The sequence below is a fragment of the Camarhynchus parvulus genome, chromosome 4A, assembly GCF_901933205.1.
Source record: "Camarhynchus parvulus chromosome 4A, STF_HiC, whole genome shotgun sequence".
In the NCBI taxonomy this organism is placed as follows: domain Eukaryota; kingdom Metazoa; phylum Chordata; class Aves; order Passeriformes; family Thraupidae; genus Camarhynchus; species Camarhynchus parvulus.
The window spans coordinates 15265297-15284276 of record NC_044600.1 but is presented as its reverse complement, the minus strand read 5'-3'; the positions used below and the strand labels follow the sequence as shown (position 1 = coordinate 15284276).

Genomic DNA, 18980 nt, shown 5'->3' with positions numbered 1-18980 from the left:
TGTCTTAGCATTTACTGCTATGGTTAGCATTAGATAATGCTGAGATTGAGGAATGTTGTCAGTTATATTTGAAGTGTTGCAGGATTCTCATGGTAAACCTAATTCCAGGAAATTCTGTGAGATTTCTGAAATTTGTCCTTCTTGCACTTTCTTGAAACTGAGGTGAAGTTTCTGGAATGCAAACTCAAAATCCAGTTTGGTCATTCCTGCCTTTGAGGAATTTACAGGAGGCTCATGGCTGTGTGTTGCAGCACCAGCTGCTCAGTGCTGGAGGATTTAGGGTTTCTGGGTTCAGGGTGTCTGTGATACATTTGAGGCCTGCAGCCCTGAGCTGGGGCTCCTGCTGTAGGAAAATCTAGTGGTGATCTCCTTTCCTGGCTTTGGGAGTATCAAAAAACAATTGCTGGAGTCTCAGTGCTGCTGGTGAAATTCTGGAAAGGCCCTTTTCCCCCTGTGTACCAGTTACTGTTGTGTGGACAGTCCCAGTCACACGTGGAAACTGGCCTGGAGGGGATGTGGTGAAAGCTGCTGCAGTTTGCACTGATTGAGAACCAATCATACATTTGGAGGTGGGACAATGTTTGCCCAACCCTCCCTGCAAGGCACAAGGACTTGACCAGTGGCATCTGCAGGAGCTGTGGCTGACTTGGAGTGAGTCACTGCATGTAAAACCTCCAAGTCACAGAGGGTTTACAGATCCCATAGTCAGTTGTTTCATCATGTGTTTATGAGCTTGTCCAGCTTTGATTTCCAGCTTTTTGTGTCCTTGTGTGCATCTGTCTGTATCTCCAAGGAGTTGTCTGCTGTAGATCTTCTTACTTTGGGATTTTTTTTGAGATGGGTCACATCTCCCTGTTTCTTTTCAGGGAACAAAATATGTTTAGTACTAGAGGGTGTTTTCTAAACTATGACTGATTATGTGTTACTGTGTCAGATTTTTTTTTAAACATCTCAGCTCTTCCAATGACTGTTATCAGTTGTTCAGTTGTAGACAGTAGCCAAGAATGAGACAGTGATGGTCTAAGATGGCACTGTGTGCAAGTAGCACTGTACTGAATGTCACCAAGGGGGCTTTGTGCTCTTTGACTTTGCAGCCCAGAGAGCTGCCTCTCCACAAACACAAGTAACAAAATCCTTTCTGCTCCTTTCTGGACAATTTTGACTGGACTGCAACATGGTCCACAGTAGCATGCTTAATTTACTGGTGATTCTTTGTAAATTAATTTGAGTTGAAGTGAGTTAGCCAATACGTAATAAAGGTTTGCAGTGCTTGAATTTAGAATGCTATCAGCTGTCCAGATAAACTCAGAGAAGTCACAGCAGAGAAGTTGGCTTCTGCTGTACTCACCACTCAAAGTATAATATTGTTGATGAAGATATGTTGACTGAAACCATGCTGGTAGGCCATGATATTACTGTCTTAATGTTTTATTGATTGAACTGAGTATTGGCACTATTTTTGTTGAGAAATACTAGGTGGAGTGTTAGTGTTTGTTCAAAAATTTGGCACAAAAAAATAGAAGCTTCTTCCAGAGATCTGCTTAAGTCTTACAGACCTTGTAGATGGGAGGTGGCTGAAATGTTGATTTAAGTGTCTTTTGTAGTTACTAGTTAATTATTTTCATGTTTCAGATTATCTCTAATAGTGAAAAAGATAATCCTTCAGCCTTCAAAGGTATTGAAAATCTGAATACATATCCATGAACAGAAGTCCAAGACAGATACCCAAGCAGTTCCTGTTCCTTTGCTAGAAAACAGCAGTAACTGCATGGCTGTGGGATTTTTTTTGTGGGCTGTAAAGACTTCTGAGATGTTCTCTTCATCAGGAGGGAGTAACGACAGCATTTTTTTTGCTGTCTGTTTTTAATTAAATGTTTGATGGTAGATCCTCATTTCTGTAGGTAGGCCACATATTCCCCTGCTAATGGTTACCTGAGTTACAGCACCACTGATGTCTTTAATAAGCTGGATAAAGTCCCAGGTAGTCACTTGGATGTGCTTAAGTGTCCTGGCAGAGATGTTGCACTTTGAGCTTCCAGACCTGAGAGAAGATCCCACGTGCCCTTCTTTGGCAGAAAGAGCTGGGCAGCTCTGGTGGTCACAGGTACTGGCTTTGGCCATCAGTGTCGTGTTCTGTGCCTGTCCTGCACACCTGGGGAGGACCCCCAGCTGTCCCATCACTCCTTTGGAAATGCTTTCTTGCTGCCTGAGAAGCATTCTGCTGCAGGCTGTTGTGCAAGAGACTTTGCTCCTTCAACTTCCCAAGCATCTATCTCTTACTGAATACTCCAGGGAGTGCTTACTCTAGGTGAGGAGTTCCCAGATGGAGCAGTTATATATCCTGCTAAGTGCAGGATTTCAGCACACTGCCTCCTCTTGGTTTGTTGCACTGTACTCTCCTTGCTGCCAGTTATGTGGCTGGAAAAGAGGAAGATTTTAAGCAGACCAGTGACCAAACCCCAGTGACTGAGCTGTGCCTTAGCTGGTCCTGGAATAAGAGAGGTGATGACTTGTGGTGGATCATTTCAGCACCTGCCAGAAACAATAAGCTATTCTGTTTCTGTTGTGGAAAGTGAGAAAAGACTTTACTAGAGATAAAATGCACGCTCTGTTTGCAGCTTAACTCACTGTGAAGCTCAACAGAAGGCCCAGACAAATCTGTCTGCCTGGGGCAGACAGAAGTAGAGCTTCTTACCTTGCTGCAGCAGAGCAGCTCTAATTTCTCCAGGTTGAGTTTGATTTCTGAGCAACCCACAGAACTGGAAAATAACATTCTTTCCTATTTTGAGAGCCTCCTTCCTCATTCTTATCAGCTGGTAGCTGAAAGCCACTATAAAGAATTCATTGTCAGGGACATTCTGTGCTTTCCCACTCACACTGTTTGTCAGCATCACCTTAGGTCCAGCCTCAACTCTCCATCAGCTTTTCCAGATTCTTTTAAATATATCAAGAGTTGGCATTCATCTGCCCTGTATCACCTTGGAGCTCTGCTGCAGCAGGTTGAAAATAAACAAAAGGAAAATACTTCTAAAAACTGAATGTTAAACTGCAGGACTTCAACCCACTGGAATTTTAGGAGGTCCAAAGTATAAATTGGTTCGAAGTGGAATTAGGCAGATTCACAGAGGATTTGCCCAGTACAGACTCTTAACAGGGCCATTGTCAGTGCAGCTCAAGCCAAGTGTGATTCTTCAGCAGCTGAGTCCTTAGCTGGGGGATGTGCTGAAGAGGAACATCCTGTTAGTTGTGTTTCTTACAGTCTCTCCCCAGGTATCCATTCTTGGTGTGAATAGGAACAGGATATTCAAGCACATGGCCCTTTCATTGGACTGACTGCAGCAGTCCTTAGCTTTGCACATCCCAAGAAATTCTGGTTCCTTCTCCAGAGTGTGTGAGCTGTTCTGCTGGGAGGATTCAGACAGAGCTGATGAGAGGGGACAGGGCCTCGAGCACAGGGGGCTGTGCTTCCAAACAGAGCATGTGAGTGAGTCAGTGCTCTTACTGCAGCCTTGCCTCTGCAGAGAGGTCTGTTCCAGCCGCATCCTGATAGTTTGGAGTTGCCTTAATCTGCAGAATACTTCTTCTCTTTCAGACTTTTCTGTTGGTCAAGGACGTTGCCATTAAGTCAGAATTTTGTTTTGCATTGTATCACCCAAAGTTTGAAAGCAGTGTTAAGGTGTCCACTGTTAACCCAGATGCCTTTGGTCCGCTTGTAACATGAGTTACAGGACAAGTTGTAGATTGTTGCTTGCATTATGCTCTGGGAGGGAATGCCCAAATGGATTTCTTATGCTCCAAATGTTTCCAGGGTCTATTTCTACCAAGCAAAGACTAGGCCAGCTGAAAGTGGGAATTACTTTAGGACCTTAGTGGTTCATTGCAAACTTGTGCAAAGTGTCTGAGGTCATTCTGAGGGGTATGTTAGCTCTGTTAAGTATACCTATAAATAAATTTTCCTTCTTCATCTGGATGCCTTGAGGTTTTTTTGCTGATTACTGTAGGGTCTGCAGTCTGTCTGTGAAACTGGGTGGGGGATATCTTTGAGCAGGAGACCTTGCTCATATTCTGAACAGCAGAAAAAAAACCTTGTTTATCATCTTGGTTCTCATCTTCTTCAAATCTTTAGGACCTTTCTTTCAGATGTCTTTGTTTCTATTTCACTTTGTTCTTATTTCTGTCAGCCAGCCTAAAACATGTATTAGATCCTGCATTGCTCTGGAATTGACTTATTCTAAAAGTTTTGTCTCATCTTGTAACTAAAAGTGAACAGAAGCACCAAAATCTTTGGGGGTGAAACTTGCTGAGCATTTCTAAAGATTACATTTGCTTTAGTTTCTGATTGGGATTGTGGGAACAGTGCTTTATCTGCCACCAGGAAACAGAAAACATTACTGTGTATTTAGATAAAATAAGGAGGTGGTGGCTTTGAAATCCAGTTGTTTGGTATGATTTCTTTAAATTCCTGCTTATCTAAGTTTTAGAAGCTGGGTACCTTCTCTGTCCAAGTATGTTCTGTTTAGTTCTGAGCAAATAATTTGTGAGTGAAAATTTGCTTGTCCTTTCAGAGAGAAGGATATGAAAAATGAGTTAAACAGCCATCATCAGTGAAATTAAATCAGGCTTCCTCCTTCATTGATATAGATGAGTTATGCTCACTGTAAGCCCAAATAAACAGAAGTACAGTGTCTTCTCATTCAGGGCTTAAAACAGTGCTAAATTTAGAATTGGAATTACTCTGATAGGAAGGGCTAGGTTGTTGCCACATCATTTGATTCTAGTGCCTTTTTTGTAGTGTCTACTTAGAGCCTGTTTGGGGACATGATGTTATTTCATGTCTTGCACTGCCTTCCCACTTGCAGACTCCAGCTCCTTCTCCCTTTCCCTCATCAGGTTTGTCAACCATTATCTACTTGTGGGGGTATAATTCAGTTTTAGACCATATTACTTGCCTCATCTCTAAGTCTTGACCTTTCTGTCTTACGGTGATGTCAACCATGAGGAGCTGGGCTCTAACTTTCCCTCTGAGGTTGGCAGTCTGCATCACACCTTCCTGTTCAAGTCGCTGTTTGTGCCCTGCAAAGTCACACTGGTCTTTTTTCCTGACTCTGCATTGCCTGCTTGTGGCTGTCTTGCTACTTGTTCTTCTTATGACTGCTTTTAACATCAGAGCTTTACTATCAGAGCTTTCTTCTTGCCACCCTCCAGAACTCTTCCTAGTTCTAACTTAAGCTTTTCCAGTTGTTCCATGTCTGAATATTAGCCTATGTAATTTTGGGGCTATGCAGTAGCTGTAGTTATACTGTAACATTGTTTATATCTGTCCTCTGACAAGATTAATGCATGTTGTCATCCTGTATCTTGTTAAGACTCACACTTCAGGGCTTGAAAGGAGTTATTTCTACCAATATGTTTAAGAGAAAAAAAGGTATTTTAAAAATTAAAAATGTGTTAGCTCCGTAAGAACAGATCAGGAGAAAGGACAGACCAGATTATTTGGATAGAGAAGAAGGCAGGGCTGGGGATATCTCCACAGAACATTGGTGTGGAGCCTCCTGAATTAATGCTCTGATACCCCAGTGTGTCATTTAGCATAAGCAAGTTTCTTTGCTGTTCTGTGGTGAGATGTGTGAGTGCTGTAGAGTTCCCAAAGGTCTGTTATACCAAGCTACTGCATTCTGCTGCTGACTTTTGTACTCTCACAAGTAAAGGTGATTCAGCTGCTGGTGTCTGGTGTCCTGCTTATGGCCTGGCAGCATTCCTGGGCCTTGTTTTACTCCAGCAGTGTTCAGAAGAGTGGACAGTTCATGTTCTATGTTAGACTGCTTTTCATTAACTTGCAAGTCTCTCTCTCATTTCCAGTTGCCATCTTCTAAATGGATTCCAGTGAATTTTCAGGATCTCTGGACCCCCTGTCCTTGCCTGACAAACCGCTCATTGGTGACCTCCCTGCTGACATGGAGTTTGGTGAAGATCTCCTGGGCTCCCAAACAGCTTCTACCCAGGAAGTTTCAGTTCTTCAGCCCCCTGGCTGGGATCAATCCAAGCGGATGACTGCAGATGAGGACTTGGACCTTGTAGTGAAAGCAGACAGCGTGTCTGAACTAAATAAATCAAATGACTGTGTTCTAGATAAACCTGGTGTCTTGGATGTGCTGGAGAAACCTGGTGTCAGGGATGATTTGGGTAAAACCTCTGACTTGGTGGATAAACCAGAGGGTCTGGATGGGCTGTGTAAGGCACAACCTTCCCAGGACGTGGAGGGTGGACCAGCAGACTCCTCTGCCCTGTCTAGAGAAGCTGTTGGTCCAGAAAAAGGGAAAGAAGGGGAGGATGCACCAAAAAATTGTTCTGGGGATGTAAAGGAAGATGGTGCTGCTGCTATTCCTGCACTGTCTGGTGACAATGCCCCTGAATCACCCCAACAACCTGTCCCTGACTCCAGGGACCTCAGCAGTGCCCCGGCCAAGGAAGAAATCACAGCACAGTCCTCAAGTCCCACAGTGCCCCCACCCCAACTCAGTCTTAAACAAACAAAGAAGATGAAGTTGAAGGCACCAAGGAAAAGCTTACCCTTGCAGAGGGAAGGGCTGGCAGGGGAGGCAGAGGTGCAGCAGAGCCCAGACAGCAGAACTGCAGCTTTGCCCCCTGAGCCTGTGGAGAAAAACCGGGCAGAGGAAGGGGATGATAATGGGAAGAACTCACTCAAAGAAAACAGTGCACTCAAAGCACAGGAAGCCTTACCACCAGCAGGTAAGTTGTTGGCTCAGCAAAATCTGGCTTCCTTTTTCTCAGGTCATCACCTACACATTGCTGAAGCTGGAGTCTGCTCTACATTCCAGCTCATACCCTGCTATGGAAATAGCCAACTCTTCTGATAGTCTAGATTTGGGCAAAGCCTCTTGTGTAAAGGGAATAATGTTCTGGTCTGCACAAGCTCCTGCTCTGGCTTTCATGGCTTTAACTGATTTTTGGTGCTTGTGGAAGCAAGGAGCTTCCCCAGTAAAGCTGTGGCTGCACATCAGCCACAGCTTTTTTTATTTGAAACATCTCAACTCTTCCAATAACTGTTAACAATTGTAGACAGTAGCCAAAAATGAGACAGTGATGGTCTAAGATGGCCCTGTGTGCAAGTAGCACTGTACTGAATGTCACCAAGGGGGCTTTGTGCTCTTTGACTGTGCACTCAGAGAGCTCACTCTCTCTCCATTGCTGCAGTCTTTGCTGGAACTGAGGGTCAGCACCAGGTGTTTCCAATAGGCAAAGTTCCTCTGCCCAGGCTGGCCATCCCCAGGAGATGCTCAGTCTTGGTCAGAAGCAGTTGGAGGTAACTGCCCACCCAGCCTGCCTCCCCCATGCAGGGAGGTCTCCCCCTTACAGGGCTCCTCCCAGTCTGTGTTTGGATCTGCAACTACAGGTGGTGGGTTTAGGAGCCCTCCACCACCAGAACTGTACTTGGTAGCCAGGACAGGCTAGGGCTTCATGTGCTGACTGACCCAAAGGGTGGCTGCATTTGGAGAACACCTGTGCTCTTTTTTTTTTTTTTTGAGAAAAGCAAGGTGTTAGATGCAAGCTTGTTCTGTGCTTCTGTTCCAGGAGAAAGCCTGTCTGGGAAGGGAAGTGAGCTGCCAGCTGAGAAGGTGAGGAGAATGCAGTCAAGTATGTATGGTACAGGAGCACAGAGCATGGCTGGCTGTTGTCAGACTCTGTGAGGGACACTGGCTGTCGTGTCAGCCCTCTGGAAAGGAGTTTGCATGACTCCTGTGACAGAATGATCCCTGTGCACTGCCACTATGCTGTAATGTGGCTTCAGTGTGTCCCTGTTGTCCTCAGCTGAAATGTCATCCTCGTAAGCCTACTCCCCCCCTCCTCTGTCTTGCCAGCTCTGATCAGGTATCCATGGAGTTTTATCCATTTTCAGCCGAGGTATTGGGAAACCAAATCCCAGAAGTTGGAACTTCACCATAATCTCGGATATTTATCCATGGTTGTCCTAGCTGCTAGTTAGCCTAACTATTTTCTGAATGTCTTCTAGGAGCAGAAAAGAAGTGAACGACCCAGAAGATCAGAAACTGTCAGGCCTGAGACTGTGAACTCCTCAGAGAGCAGTGAGTAACTGGGGTTGGCCAATCCCTGTTTTCAGCCAGAGAGAATGGTTCAGATCCATTGTGGGCAGGTAGCTCATGGTGTGAGTACAGTGGGAACTCTGGAACTTTCATTCAGACTTCCCTTCTACACAGGACAGGTCCACAAGTCTTCATCCTGGGGTATTTGCCTTGCTTTCTCAGGGCACTTAAGTCAAAACAGGGAGTGTTGTAGTATTTTTACAGTGGTATGTGGGCACCAAGCACTAAGTTACAGGATGAGATTGGGGGGTGTTCCCAGGAAATTCATCTTCCATCTCCCCACCCAGGAACTTTCTTCCATTCTCTCTATGAGAGCAGGCTGTCTGAAGGAAGGTTGCATTTTGGAGATTTTCCTGAAGTGAAGTGTCTGTTCTTTGAGATACTGAATGTCACCTTGCCATTCCCTAGTATTTGTGTGTTGCTCCTTTATTGCCTGCCTGTACTAGAATCTGGTGATTAACACATTCCCTTTCCAGTCTAACAGTTCTTACAGAGTAGATGTTCACACTTTGGGCTTCTGCTCAACCTTGGCATATCATGACTTCCTAGACAGGAATTGTATTTGAGCCTGGTTTGTTTAAACACCTCTTGATTCATCTCCAGTTACAACCAAATTTCTTTTAAGGATCCCTTTATCATTCCACCCAGACAGGAACAAAGTACATAGAGGGACTCTAGAAAGGTGACTCAGAAAATCCCAGCCTGTGTCTCACAGCAGTTTCTCACTTCCTGACGAGGGGTTTCTGATCTTGCTCTGCTGCTCTGCAGTTCCAGTGTCTGATGAAGACTCTGATGCGATGGTGGATGATCCCAACGACGAGGATTTCGTCCCTTTCCGGACGCGGCGCTCCACGCGGATGTCGCTGCGCGCTCAGATGGCGCAGCGAGCCGCCCGCTCCTCCTTCACCAAGATGACGTGTGCCAACTGCCGGACCCCGCTGCAGAAGGGCCAGACTGCCTACCAGAGAAAAGGCCTTCCTCAGCTCTTCTGCTCCAGCTCCTGTCTCACCACCTTCTCAAAAAAACCACCTGGCAAGAAGATATGCACCTTCTGCAAAAAGTGTGTGTTCATTCCCCTTTCCTCAGTGCTCCCGTGCTTGTGACCCCACTCCACTGCTCCACAGCTCTCCTGCCAGTCCCCTTCCTCTGGCCCTCGCTCAGCCACATCACTCCTGCCCACTGCTAGCTGCTGCCCCATGTATTCTTTCACACACTGCCCATCCCATGCTCCCTACACCCCTTCACATTCTTGCTTTCCCTGCCTGTCCCCGGACTTAGTGCCCCATATTCCCCTCAAAACAATCTCCTGCATGCTCTGTCTTCAGACACCTCTCCCCTGGGCCAGGACAGAAGCTGCTGTGAGACAGTTCTTGCCAACTTTTTGGGACACCAGAAAGTCCTGTACATTGCAGTGAGCCATCCTATCCCTTTGTGGCAGGACACACATGTCCCTGCACTAACCCATCCCCTCCTGATCCCCAGGGAGATCTGGAACACCAAGGACTCTGTGGTTGCTCAGATTGGTTCAGGTGGCTCTTTCCATGAGTTCTGCACCTCTGTCTGCCTTTCCCTCTACGAGGCCCAGCAGCACAGACCAGCACCTCAGTCTGCAGATGCCTCGGACACCAGCCGCTGCAGTGTTTGCCACAAACCTGGCGAGGTAAACAAATCCCTTGTCCTTCCCATGTCCTGGAGAATGTGCTTAGGACTCACAGCACTTAGTCTTGGTCGAGACCAGGGCATTTGCCAGGTTTTCCTGTAGTGTGAGGCCTCAGCCCCTGAGCTGGCTTGGGTTCACTCTCAAGCTTCTCCTTTCCCTGAGTCTCACTGCTTCTTGTCACTCTGCTCTCCCTGTTCCTCTGACTTTTGCCAAGGGAGGCCACTGCAAGTCCACACCAGCTTCCAGTATGGCACTTCCCAGAGTTTTAGTGCCTGTTATGTCAAGGGCTGTGCTTGCATTGGTAGAGCTGCACTGGAAGGAGCCTGTGGTGGTTTGGGAGTGACAGCAGTGATGTCTCTGCAGATCCAGCACGAGGTCAGCAATGGCAACGTGGTTCACCGCATCTGCAGCGACGCCTGCTTCACCAAGTTCCGGGCCACCAAGGGGCTGAAAACGAACTGCTGTGACTACTGTGGACTTTATATCTACAACAAGGGCTTGCCCCTGGAGTACCTCTTCCATGAAGGCCAGCAAAAACGCTTTTGCAACTCTGCATGTCTCAATAGTTACAAGAAGGTGAGTGGGGGCAGCTGCATGGGGTGGGAGGTTCTCTATGGGCACACAGCAACTTTGCTTGGTGTGGCACAGGGCATTTTATTAAATAGCAGGTGTCTGGAATCCTATTGGTCTTTGATTGCTGACAAAGCAGTTAAAATATTGCTGTGGGGAAACTCTGAAGCAGGCAAACAGAATCGATTTTATCTGCATGGGGCCCACCATGGACCCAAGCATGGGTCAGAAAGTCAGTGAACTGGTGGTAGAGTGACACTGGTATATGCAGTTAGCATGGACTGGCTTCTGGATGTCTCCCTAAAGCTGGGCTGGGTATGTTCCTCTGCCACCTGAGCAGTCTTCACTTACTGTCTTGGAAGGGATGGCCAAACTCTGTATTCCTGCCAGGCTACCCTTGAAATGAGAAATTGAAGTGCCAAAGGCAGCTTTTTTTGCTACCACCACCTGAATCTGCAGACTGTGAGCCTGTCCCTGGCATCAGGTGGTCACTACAGGAGAGCAGTCCTATAGTGGATTCAGCAGTGGGGTGGGATGTGGTAGCTGGACCTTGCCAGCTGTGATGGTCTCCTGGAAGCTCTCTTCTGCTCTGTGTTTGCAGAAGAACACGCGGGTGTACCCCTGCATGTGGTGCAAGACACTGTGCAAGAACTTTGACATGCTGCCCAACGTGGATCGCAGTGGCAAGATGGGCCTGTTCTGCTCCATTTGCTGCACTACCTCCCACAAAGTGAAGCAGTCAGGCTTAGTTGGTAAGTGCACCTGTGTAGAGGGAATCATCACCTCTCCACTTAATTCCTTCCTTGGTATTGTTTATTGCTTATGGATGGGACTGAAAAGAAGGTAAAAGCCTGGGGGAAGGGTCCAGTGAGACAAGTGGAAGTGCAGAGGGAGGAACCCTTGCAGCATGTGGACATCTTAATACAGAGAGTAGTGTACATTGCTGTTCTTGAGAATGAATGCTGGGAGCAGGTGTAGTGCTGGATTGTGCTGGCATTGCCCTGCCCATTACATGGTGTACTGGGGTGTCCAGGAGTGGGACAAGTATTGCAGCCTGTTTTGTCCAAATCCCTACAGAGCCAGGGTCACTTCTGTGAGCCCCTCTGCTCTCCCATCTGTTTAATATTTCTGTCCTAGCAGAATCTGATGCTCTTAGTTTCCTGCTGTTCTTGTCCCTTGCTTTGTGGCAATAGCTTGTCAGACTGAGGATGAGTGAGTAGCTTGCATGCCCTCCTCAGAATCCAGTCCCACATCCTGTGCTGCTGCCCTCACCAATTCCTATCTGTTTCATCAGGTCCCCCTAGACCCTGCAGCTTCTGCAGAAAGAGTTTATCTGAACCCTGCTATTACAACAAGACAGACCGGGTTGTCTACCAGTTCTGCAGCCCCAGCTGCTGGACCAAATTCCAGGTACTGAAATATCCTTCATGCTGGGCTGGGCCATGGAGCTCATGCCTCCTTTCACACTAAACAGAGGCTCCACCTTCCTTGAGCTCCTCACAGAGGGCTCCTAAGAAAGTCTCTTCTGGAGCACAGGAGTTGCAGTGAGTGTGATTGCTCAAGTCCCAGTCTCGGCCCTATCTGCCCCAGCCTCCATTGGGATAAAGTGGGCTGCAATTCACTCCTGTCTATCAGGTTATGCCCAGCAGGAGGGCAGTGCAGAGCTGTGCTGCACGAGTGGTTTGAGATAGAGAGGCCTTAAGAGAGCACAAGCAAGTGCACAAGTAAGCCAGCAAAGCACAAGTGCACACCTGATAGCTGGGTGGAAAGGGGCAGAGCTGCCCTCTCAGCCAGGTGTCACTGAGAAACATAAGTCTTCCAGGATGTGTTGTCTAAAAATTTACAACTAGCAGGCTTGGATGCCTCTTGTTTAATAATCCTCAAAGGTTTGACTGGTGATTTTTAATCTTCTGATGTTAACTTTCAGCATATGTGAGATGTCTGTGGTATTCATAGGCAATTTCAAGAATATTAGTTTTGTACAGTTGTCAAAGAACAAAGTAACAGCCAGGAAGACCTGAGAAACTCAGGCCAGGACATGTCTTGGGCAACTGAGAAAACATAGAAAATCTAGAGGTAAGAGTTAGTTACCAGCAGTTGCAGCATTTCATTTTGAGATTTTATTTGTTTGGGGCTTTTTTTTTTTTTTGGTGGGAGGGGTGGAGACATTTGGTTGTTTGGGGTTTTTGGTGGGTTTTTTTTGTTTCTTTCTGTTTGTTTGGGGGTTTTTTTATAAATCCTTGATTGTAATCCTTCACTGAGGGCACAAACAGTGTGAGTAGTGTAGCTATAGAGCTTTTAGCGTTGTAGATTTCATAAGACTAGAATCATTGAACAGTTTGGGTTGAAAGGGACCTTTAGATGTCATCTGGGCCAGCCTCCCCTGCAGTGAGCAGGGACATCTTCAACTAAATCAGGTTGCTCAGAGCCCTGTCCAGTCTGATCTTGAATATTTCTAGGGTTAGGGCACTACCTGTGCCAGTGTTTCACCACCCATGTTGTGAAAAAAATAAAGCTAATCTCAATCTGCTCTCTTTTAGGTTAAAACTATTACCCCTTGTCCTATTGCAGCAGGCCCTGCTAAAATCTGTGTCCCCATCTTGCTTACAAGCCCCCTTTTAAGTATTGAAAGGCCACAATAAGGTGTCCCCAGAGCCTTCTCCAAGCTAAATAATCCCAACTCTCAGCCTTTCTTGACAGGAGAACTGTTCCAACCCTCTGGTCATTTTTATGGCCCTCCTCTGGGCTTGCCCCAACAGCTCCATGTCCTTCCTGTGCTGGGGAGCCCAGAGCTGGAGGCAGCACTGCAGGTGGGGTCTGACCAGAGTGGAGCAGAGGGGCAGAATCCTCTCCCTCTACTCCATTGAGGAGACAGCTAGGTTGGTCAGGCAGGACTGCCCTTGGTGCCCTGTCTGGCTGTGTTGGCACTCCTGTGCTCCATGTGCCTCAGCACAGCTTCTAGAAGGATCTGTTCCATGATCTTCACAGGCACTGCACAGTTCAGTTGTTTCCAGGGTCCTCCTTTCTACCCATTTTAGAAATGGTTGCAACTTTTCCCAACTGGGACTTCATTAATTCATCTAACTTGAATTATTACCATATAAAATCAGCATTGTAAACATATGAGTGAACCCATGCATCACCTGGGTTAGGAAATGTGTTGCTGGCAGATCTCAGAATATACTTGTCAAAGAAAAAACACTGAAGAGAATGTTTCAAAGTGGCTTCTTGGGGATCAGTGTTAAGTCCAAGGACTTCAACATCTTCTTGATCATTTGGCAATAAAGTCAAAGTAAGCATGATGAAATTTAGCAGATGAAGCAAAAACTGGTGAAGTGTTAGCCCATGCTGCATTCAGGGTAGTCACAGAAAGCAAAGCAATTGGATTGATTGACAAGGCTGGTTCCTCCTAATGCGTGCTTAAATGCAGTTTCAGTGCAAGATCCTGTATCAGCCTTACTCAGGCAGTGTGGAGATACAAATCCTGGAAAGTAAGGATTTTGAAAAGGCCATGGAATTACACCAGATAAACTATTCAGTATGAGCATCTCAGTTTACAGCCACACAAGGAAGGATTAATTTATTGTAAGTACAAGCAGGTGAACATAGAGTTAATGTTTGAGGGCCAGGGAGCAAAAGAGCTGTCTAGAATGATGCACATCTAGGAAGGATGTTCTCCAATGTCCACTTCATTTTTAATGCTGAAGAAAAATTGGAAGTATTCTGAAGAAAAACCCAATAATTAAATTTGGGCTTGAAAAACGCTTGTACTGAGGCACTTGCAGAATGTCTTATCTGAAGTTATCAGAAAGAAAACCAGGAATTACTTTATTAATAAATATATCCTTGTGGATAAGACACCAAATACTAAATGCATTGTGGACAGGACACCAAATGCTGTTTAATCTAGCAGATTAATCTAGCAGAAAATGGGATGAGAGGCTGCTTGAATTCTTAAGTTGCATTATCTTGAAAATAGAAATCAGGCACCTGTGCTTCCAGGACTTTTAGAGAAATCCTCAGAAGAGGTAGCAGAGCCCTCATCATTTAAGTTTTCAAATCCAGTGGCGTGGCAGCTTGCAAGCTTGCCTTCCTGAGAAGAGCTGGACCCAGCACACTGGAAGCAAAGGGAAATTGCTCTCAGGAATCATCTCTCCAGGAGCTTGGGACATGATGAGATGGAGTGAGCCAGTCCCCACAGTGGCAGCAGGTCCGAGGGGCCAGGCAGGCTGCAGGCCATGGAGGAGGTGGCAGTGTGAGGCAGGTGCCTGCTGCCCTCCAGCTGCTCTCCCCCCATGAGCTGTCTCTGTCTCCTGCAGCGCACCAGCCCCGAAGGTGGGATCCACCTCAACTGCCATTACTGTCACAATCTGTTCAGCGGGAAGCCGGAGATCCTAGACTGGCAGGTGAGGATTTCACCCGGGGAATGTTGAGGTGAAGGCCAACACTGCTGAAAACCTCTGGGGTACTTCCTCTCCCTGCTCTAAGCAGAGCTCCTCCTCTGCCAGTCCTCTGAATGCCTTAGCTGCAGAGATGTGCCTGGAGACTGTGCTGAGTGCTGCACTCCTGATACTCAGCAAGATGTCAGAAGGGCAGGAGGAGACCACTCCTGCCAAATCCTGTGCCAGGAGAGCTGAGGACTTAACTCAGCCCTGTAGTCTTTCTCTTGCTTCCCTGAGAAGTGTGGGAACCTCCTGGCAGCCTGGCTGACCTGGCTGTGGTCTCTTTGGCAGGACAAGGTGTATCAGTTCTGCTGCAAGGACTGCTGCGAGGACTTCAAGCGGCTGCGTGGGGTGGTGTCTCAGTGCGAGCACTGCAAGCAGGAGAAGCTGCTGCATGAGAAGATCCGTTTCTCTGGAGTGGAGAAGAACTTCTGCAGCGAAGGTACTTGGGGAAGGCATGGGAGAGGCAGAGCCCCCATGCCAGCCCATGCTGGGGTAGGAGAAGAGAGCATGGAGAGGAACAGAGGGGAGATTGTCTTAGCCAGGCCCTGGGGCAAGAGCCTTGCCATGCAGTGAAGGGAGGACTGTTGTGGGGATGGCTTGCTGTCCAGCCAGGCCCTAGGGCAAGATCTTTACCGTTCATTGTGTCCTTGGGGAGGGCCTTCTCACAGCTTTTCTCTCTCTGGGGGCTGGGGAGACAGCAGGTGGCAGCTCCGCTCCTCCTGTCATCATGCACTTCTACGCTCTTGCGTCTGGGCTGGCCTGACCTGGCCTTGCCCTGCCTGCTGGGTTCCTGCACACAGGAGGTTGGAGTCAGACTCTTCCTAGAAGCATGGAGGTGAGAGATGGCAAGTCCCCGTGAGGTCCCATCTTATCCCAGCCCTAGGGGCCAGTGCTGGATTGTTCCCTACAGTGTGTTGCGTGTGCTCTGTTGTCTCCGCAGACCTGGATTCTGGTCATGTTTGGGTCAGGGAGGCCCCCAGTTCATCCTGGGAAGGTTTCACTCCTATTGTTTCTCCGCAGGGTGTGTGCTTCTTTACAAACAGGATTTCACCAAGAACCTGGGCCTGTGCTGCATCACCTGCACCTACTGTTCTCAGACCTGCCAGCGGGCGGTCACCGAGCAGCTGGAGGGCAGCACCTGGGACTTCTGTAGTGAAGACTGCAAAAGCAAATACTTGCTCTGGTACTTCAAGGTCAGTATTGGCACTGGCAGCTTGTGCTAAGTGCTGTGGTGGGCACGGCACCCAGATAAGTGGGCATTGCACTGAGGAAGTTCGCACTGCTGGAGTCTGGCTGGCACTGCTGCGGAGAACCTGGCACTGCTGGAGTCCTGCCTGGCAATGACGGGACACTGCTACGGGGAAGCTCACGTAGCTGGAGTCCCCAGCTGATCCTGCCAGACAGAGCACTGCCCTGAGGAAGCTCACAGTGCTGGATCCGCGGCCAGTGCTGCTGGGAGAAGTTCGCACCGCTGGAGTCCCTGGCTGGCACTGGCAGGGCACTGCTGTGGGGAAGCTCACTGCACCTTGCGATGTGCACCTTTCACTGGAGAGTTGTGTTGCACTCGGAGGGGGTGTGGTTAGTTACTCGTTGTTTCTCTCCTGCTGATGCGGGCTTTAGGCAGCTCGGTGCCATGCCTGCAAGCGTCAGGGGAAGCTGCTGGAAACCATCCACTGGCGGGGGCAAATCAAACACTTCTGCAACCAGCAGTGTCTGCTGCGATTTTACAATCAACAGAACCAGCCCAACCTGGACACGCAGAAGGGGCCCGAGAGCCTGCTGAACAGTGAGTAGGAGGGAGGGAGGGAACCTGCATAGCTCAGTCTGAGAGACACAGGGAAGACTCAACAGCAGGGGGTGGAAGCTGCCTGCCTGGGACTGGAGGAGACGCTAGGGAACAATCCTGCACTGGCCCCTGGGGGGGAAAGGACGGAGTGGGACCTAATGGGCTTCTCCATCTCTAACATCTATGGTTCTATGACACACAGGGCCCAGACGGGAGGAGCCGGTGCCAGCGTGCTGCCTGTAGCTCACACTCTTAGCGAGGATACTCAGGGATTTAACATCCTCAAGTTGCCAGCGGAGAGCTCGATTTACAGGGTTAGGGGACAGCGTGGTTTGGCATGACAATCCACCTGCAGCCTCACACCACCTCCGAGCTGTGACCTTCTCAGATCTCATAAACTAATCTGGATTGGGCCAGGTCAGTGCTTGGATGGGAAACATTCAAGGACAAAGAAGGGTGCTGCAGGAAGTGGTGCTGGTGATGCTGTAGGTGGGCTCTCCTTCAGCCAGAGCTGAACCTAGAACGGTCTTGAGGGAGCACTGAGCTGCTGGAGGCACTGTGTCTTGCGATGTTAGGCTGGAGTCCTACCACTTACCCAAAGATCACTGCAGCTTTGGGGAGTTGCCAACCCTGTGTCCCAGATAACCCCATTCTGCATCCATGGAGTACCAGCTGGAGAGGAGATTTTCACTGCCTGTTGCCCCATTTCCTATCATTAACTCGAGCCAGTTCCTTATGGAAGATTGCAAAGTGCTTTGGGATCCCTCAGGATGGAAGGTGCTCCTAGTGACAGTGAGAAGACACCGCTTGGCCCTTGGACACCTGCAGTCTCATTCTGCTTGGTCTTTCTTAGGCCATGATCTCCTGGGTGACCTGGGGATATAGTTAAACTGCTTGCAGCTTACAGTGGGACTTGCTTCAGTGCATCAAGCTTCAACACATACCTGCATCACAGGTTCAGGGCTTTGCACGCCTCTCTGGGATTTCATGATGTGTAAAACCCTGGCTAGGGTGTGCCAAGGAGGGGAAACCAAGACAAGGAGCTTCTCATGAGAGATCTCATCCTCCATCTCCAGACTCTTGAGGTTCCTCCCCTGACTGTAGTGTGCTGATCATAGGACAGGGGAAGCTCTGGATGTCTTTGCTGCTTAGGCAGCAAAGCAGAGCTGCTCTGCCAGAAGCAGCAGGTTCCCCCAGCTAGGGGAAGCCCAACCTGCCTTCCAAGAGCCATGCTCCTTAACAGGCTGTGTGAGGTGACAGCTCAAGTGGCAGCACACCAGAGTGACCTGGAGAAGGAACTGTTGGTTTCTGCTGGCACAGGAGTGCCCATGGGAATTCTGCTTGATTTACAGTGCTCTGCTGCCCAAGAGAGGAAGAGGTGTGTGACATGCTGGTTCCTGTAGCTCACCAAGTGATTGCACAGCCCTAGCCATGCTGTTCCATTTGTCCTCTGCTGTCAAAGCATGTTGCTTTTGAGAGATCTGTAACACGGCTTTTGGACAGGCACAGTGGGCAAGCCCTGCCTGCAGAGGGAAGATGTTTCACACTGTTCAGCCCTTGTCTCCTTGGAGCCATGGACCACAAGACTGAGAAGTACCTTCACCACCACCACCAACCACAAGAGTCTCAAGCCTCCTCCACCACATCTCTGGAGGCCCCCCAGAACTCTGCTGCTCGGTATGTGGGGCATCACTCTTCACTGTGTCACAGCTGCATCTGCATGCAACCTGTAAGGACTAAAGGGAGCCAAGGAAAAGCCTGTCATCAGCTGAGCACGAGTTCCAGGCTGCCCCAGCAGTTGCTGTGCTTAGTGGATGCTGCTGATTGCACTAGGCCCTCAGTATGCTCTGGCACACCAGTCCCCTGCCAGATGTGGGACAGCTGTGGACATCCTTGCCCCAGGACTGTGGCTTACTGCTGAGTTTGCAAAGGAAGGATGCTGAAGCCAGGACCCACTTACACAGAGAGCTTTCCAGCTGTGCTGTGCTGTGCAGGGGATTTTGGGAGGACCAGCTTCTGCATGGTCTCCTGTGGACCTGACAGCTGTGTTGCCAGCTTGCAAGGGACTAACTGGATTTCAGGCTCATCTTGGGCAGAGCTGCTTATTCTTGCTTACTCTCTTGCAGGCAGTGATTGCCTAAAACCATCAATTCCTGTGATGCAGTGGCTGCTACCAGTCTGGTGATCCTGAGAGTTCTTGTAGCTGATCATACAAGCAGACATTCCCTTGCTGGGAACAGTTCACGTAGTGTGGGATTGAGGAGCTTTGCTTCAAAACTGTGCCCAAAGCCTTCCAAAAGGAGCTGGCTCTGCACTGGGCTGTCCAGCTGGAGAGGGTAGAAGTCACAGTTGTGGCAGGCAGTGCCTTAACAGCTCCTTGTTGGTGTTGGGATGAG

General features: G+C 48.5%; 1 protein-coding gene across 4 annotated transcripts in view; it reads left to right on the top strand.

Moving 5' to 3' along the window:
• ZMYM3 (zinc finger MYM-type containing 3) overlaps window positions 1-18980 on the top strand; it is a 32250-nt gene that overhangs the window by 4167 nt on the left and 9103 nt on the right. For 3 of the 4 annotated variants that reach the window (XM_030967332.1, XM_030967334.1, XM_030967333.1), the window contains exons 2-13: window positions 5860-6750; window positions 7594-7637; window positions 8033-8105; window positions 8892-9183; window positions 9606-9783; window positions 10147-10359; window positions 10955-11105; window positions 11648-11763; window positions 14673-14759; window positions 15087-15237; window positions 15819-15991; window positions 16419-16584. In XM_030967332.1, coding sequence (XP_030823192.1) covers window positions 5874-6750; window positions 7594-7637; window positions 8033-8105; window positions 8892-9183; window positions 9606-9783; window positions 10147-10359; window positions 10955-11105; window positions 11648-11763; window positions 14673-14759; window positions 15087-15237; window positions 15819-15991; window positions 16419-16584 — 2521 coding nt within the window. In that variant the 5' untranslated portion in view covers window positions 5860-5873. The remainder of the gene's footprint in view (window positions 1-5859; window positions 6751-7593; window positions 7638-8032; window positions 8106-8891; window positions 9184-9605; window positions 9784-10146; window positions 10360-10954; window positions 11106-11647; window positions 11764-14672; window positions 14760-15086; window positions 15238-15818; window positions 15992-16418; window positions 16585-18980) is intronic. The other variant, XM_030967336.1, reaches the window with a different exon arrangement.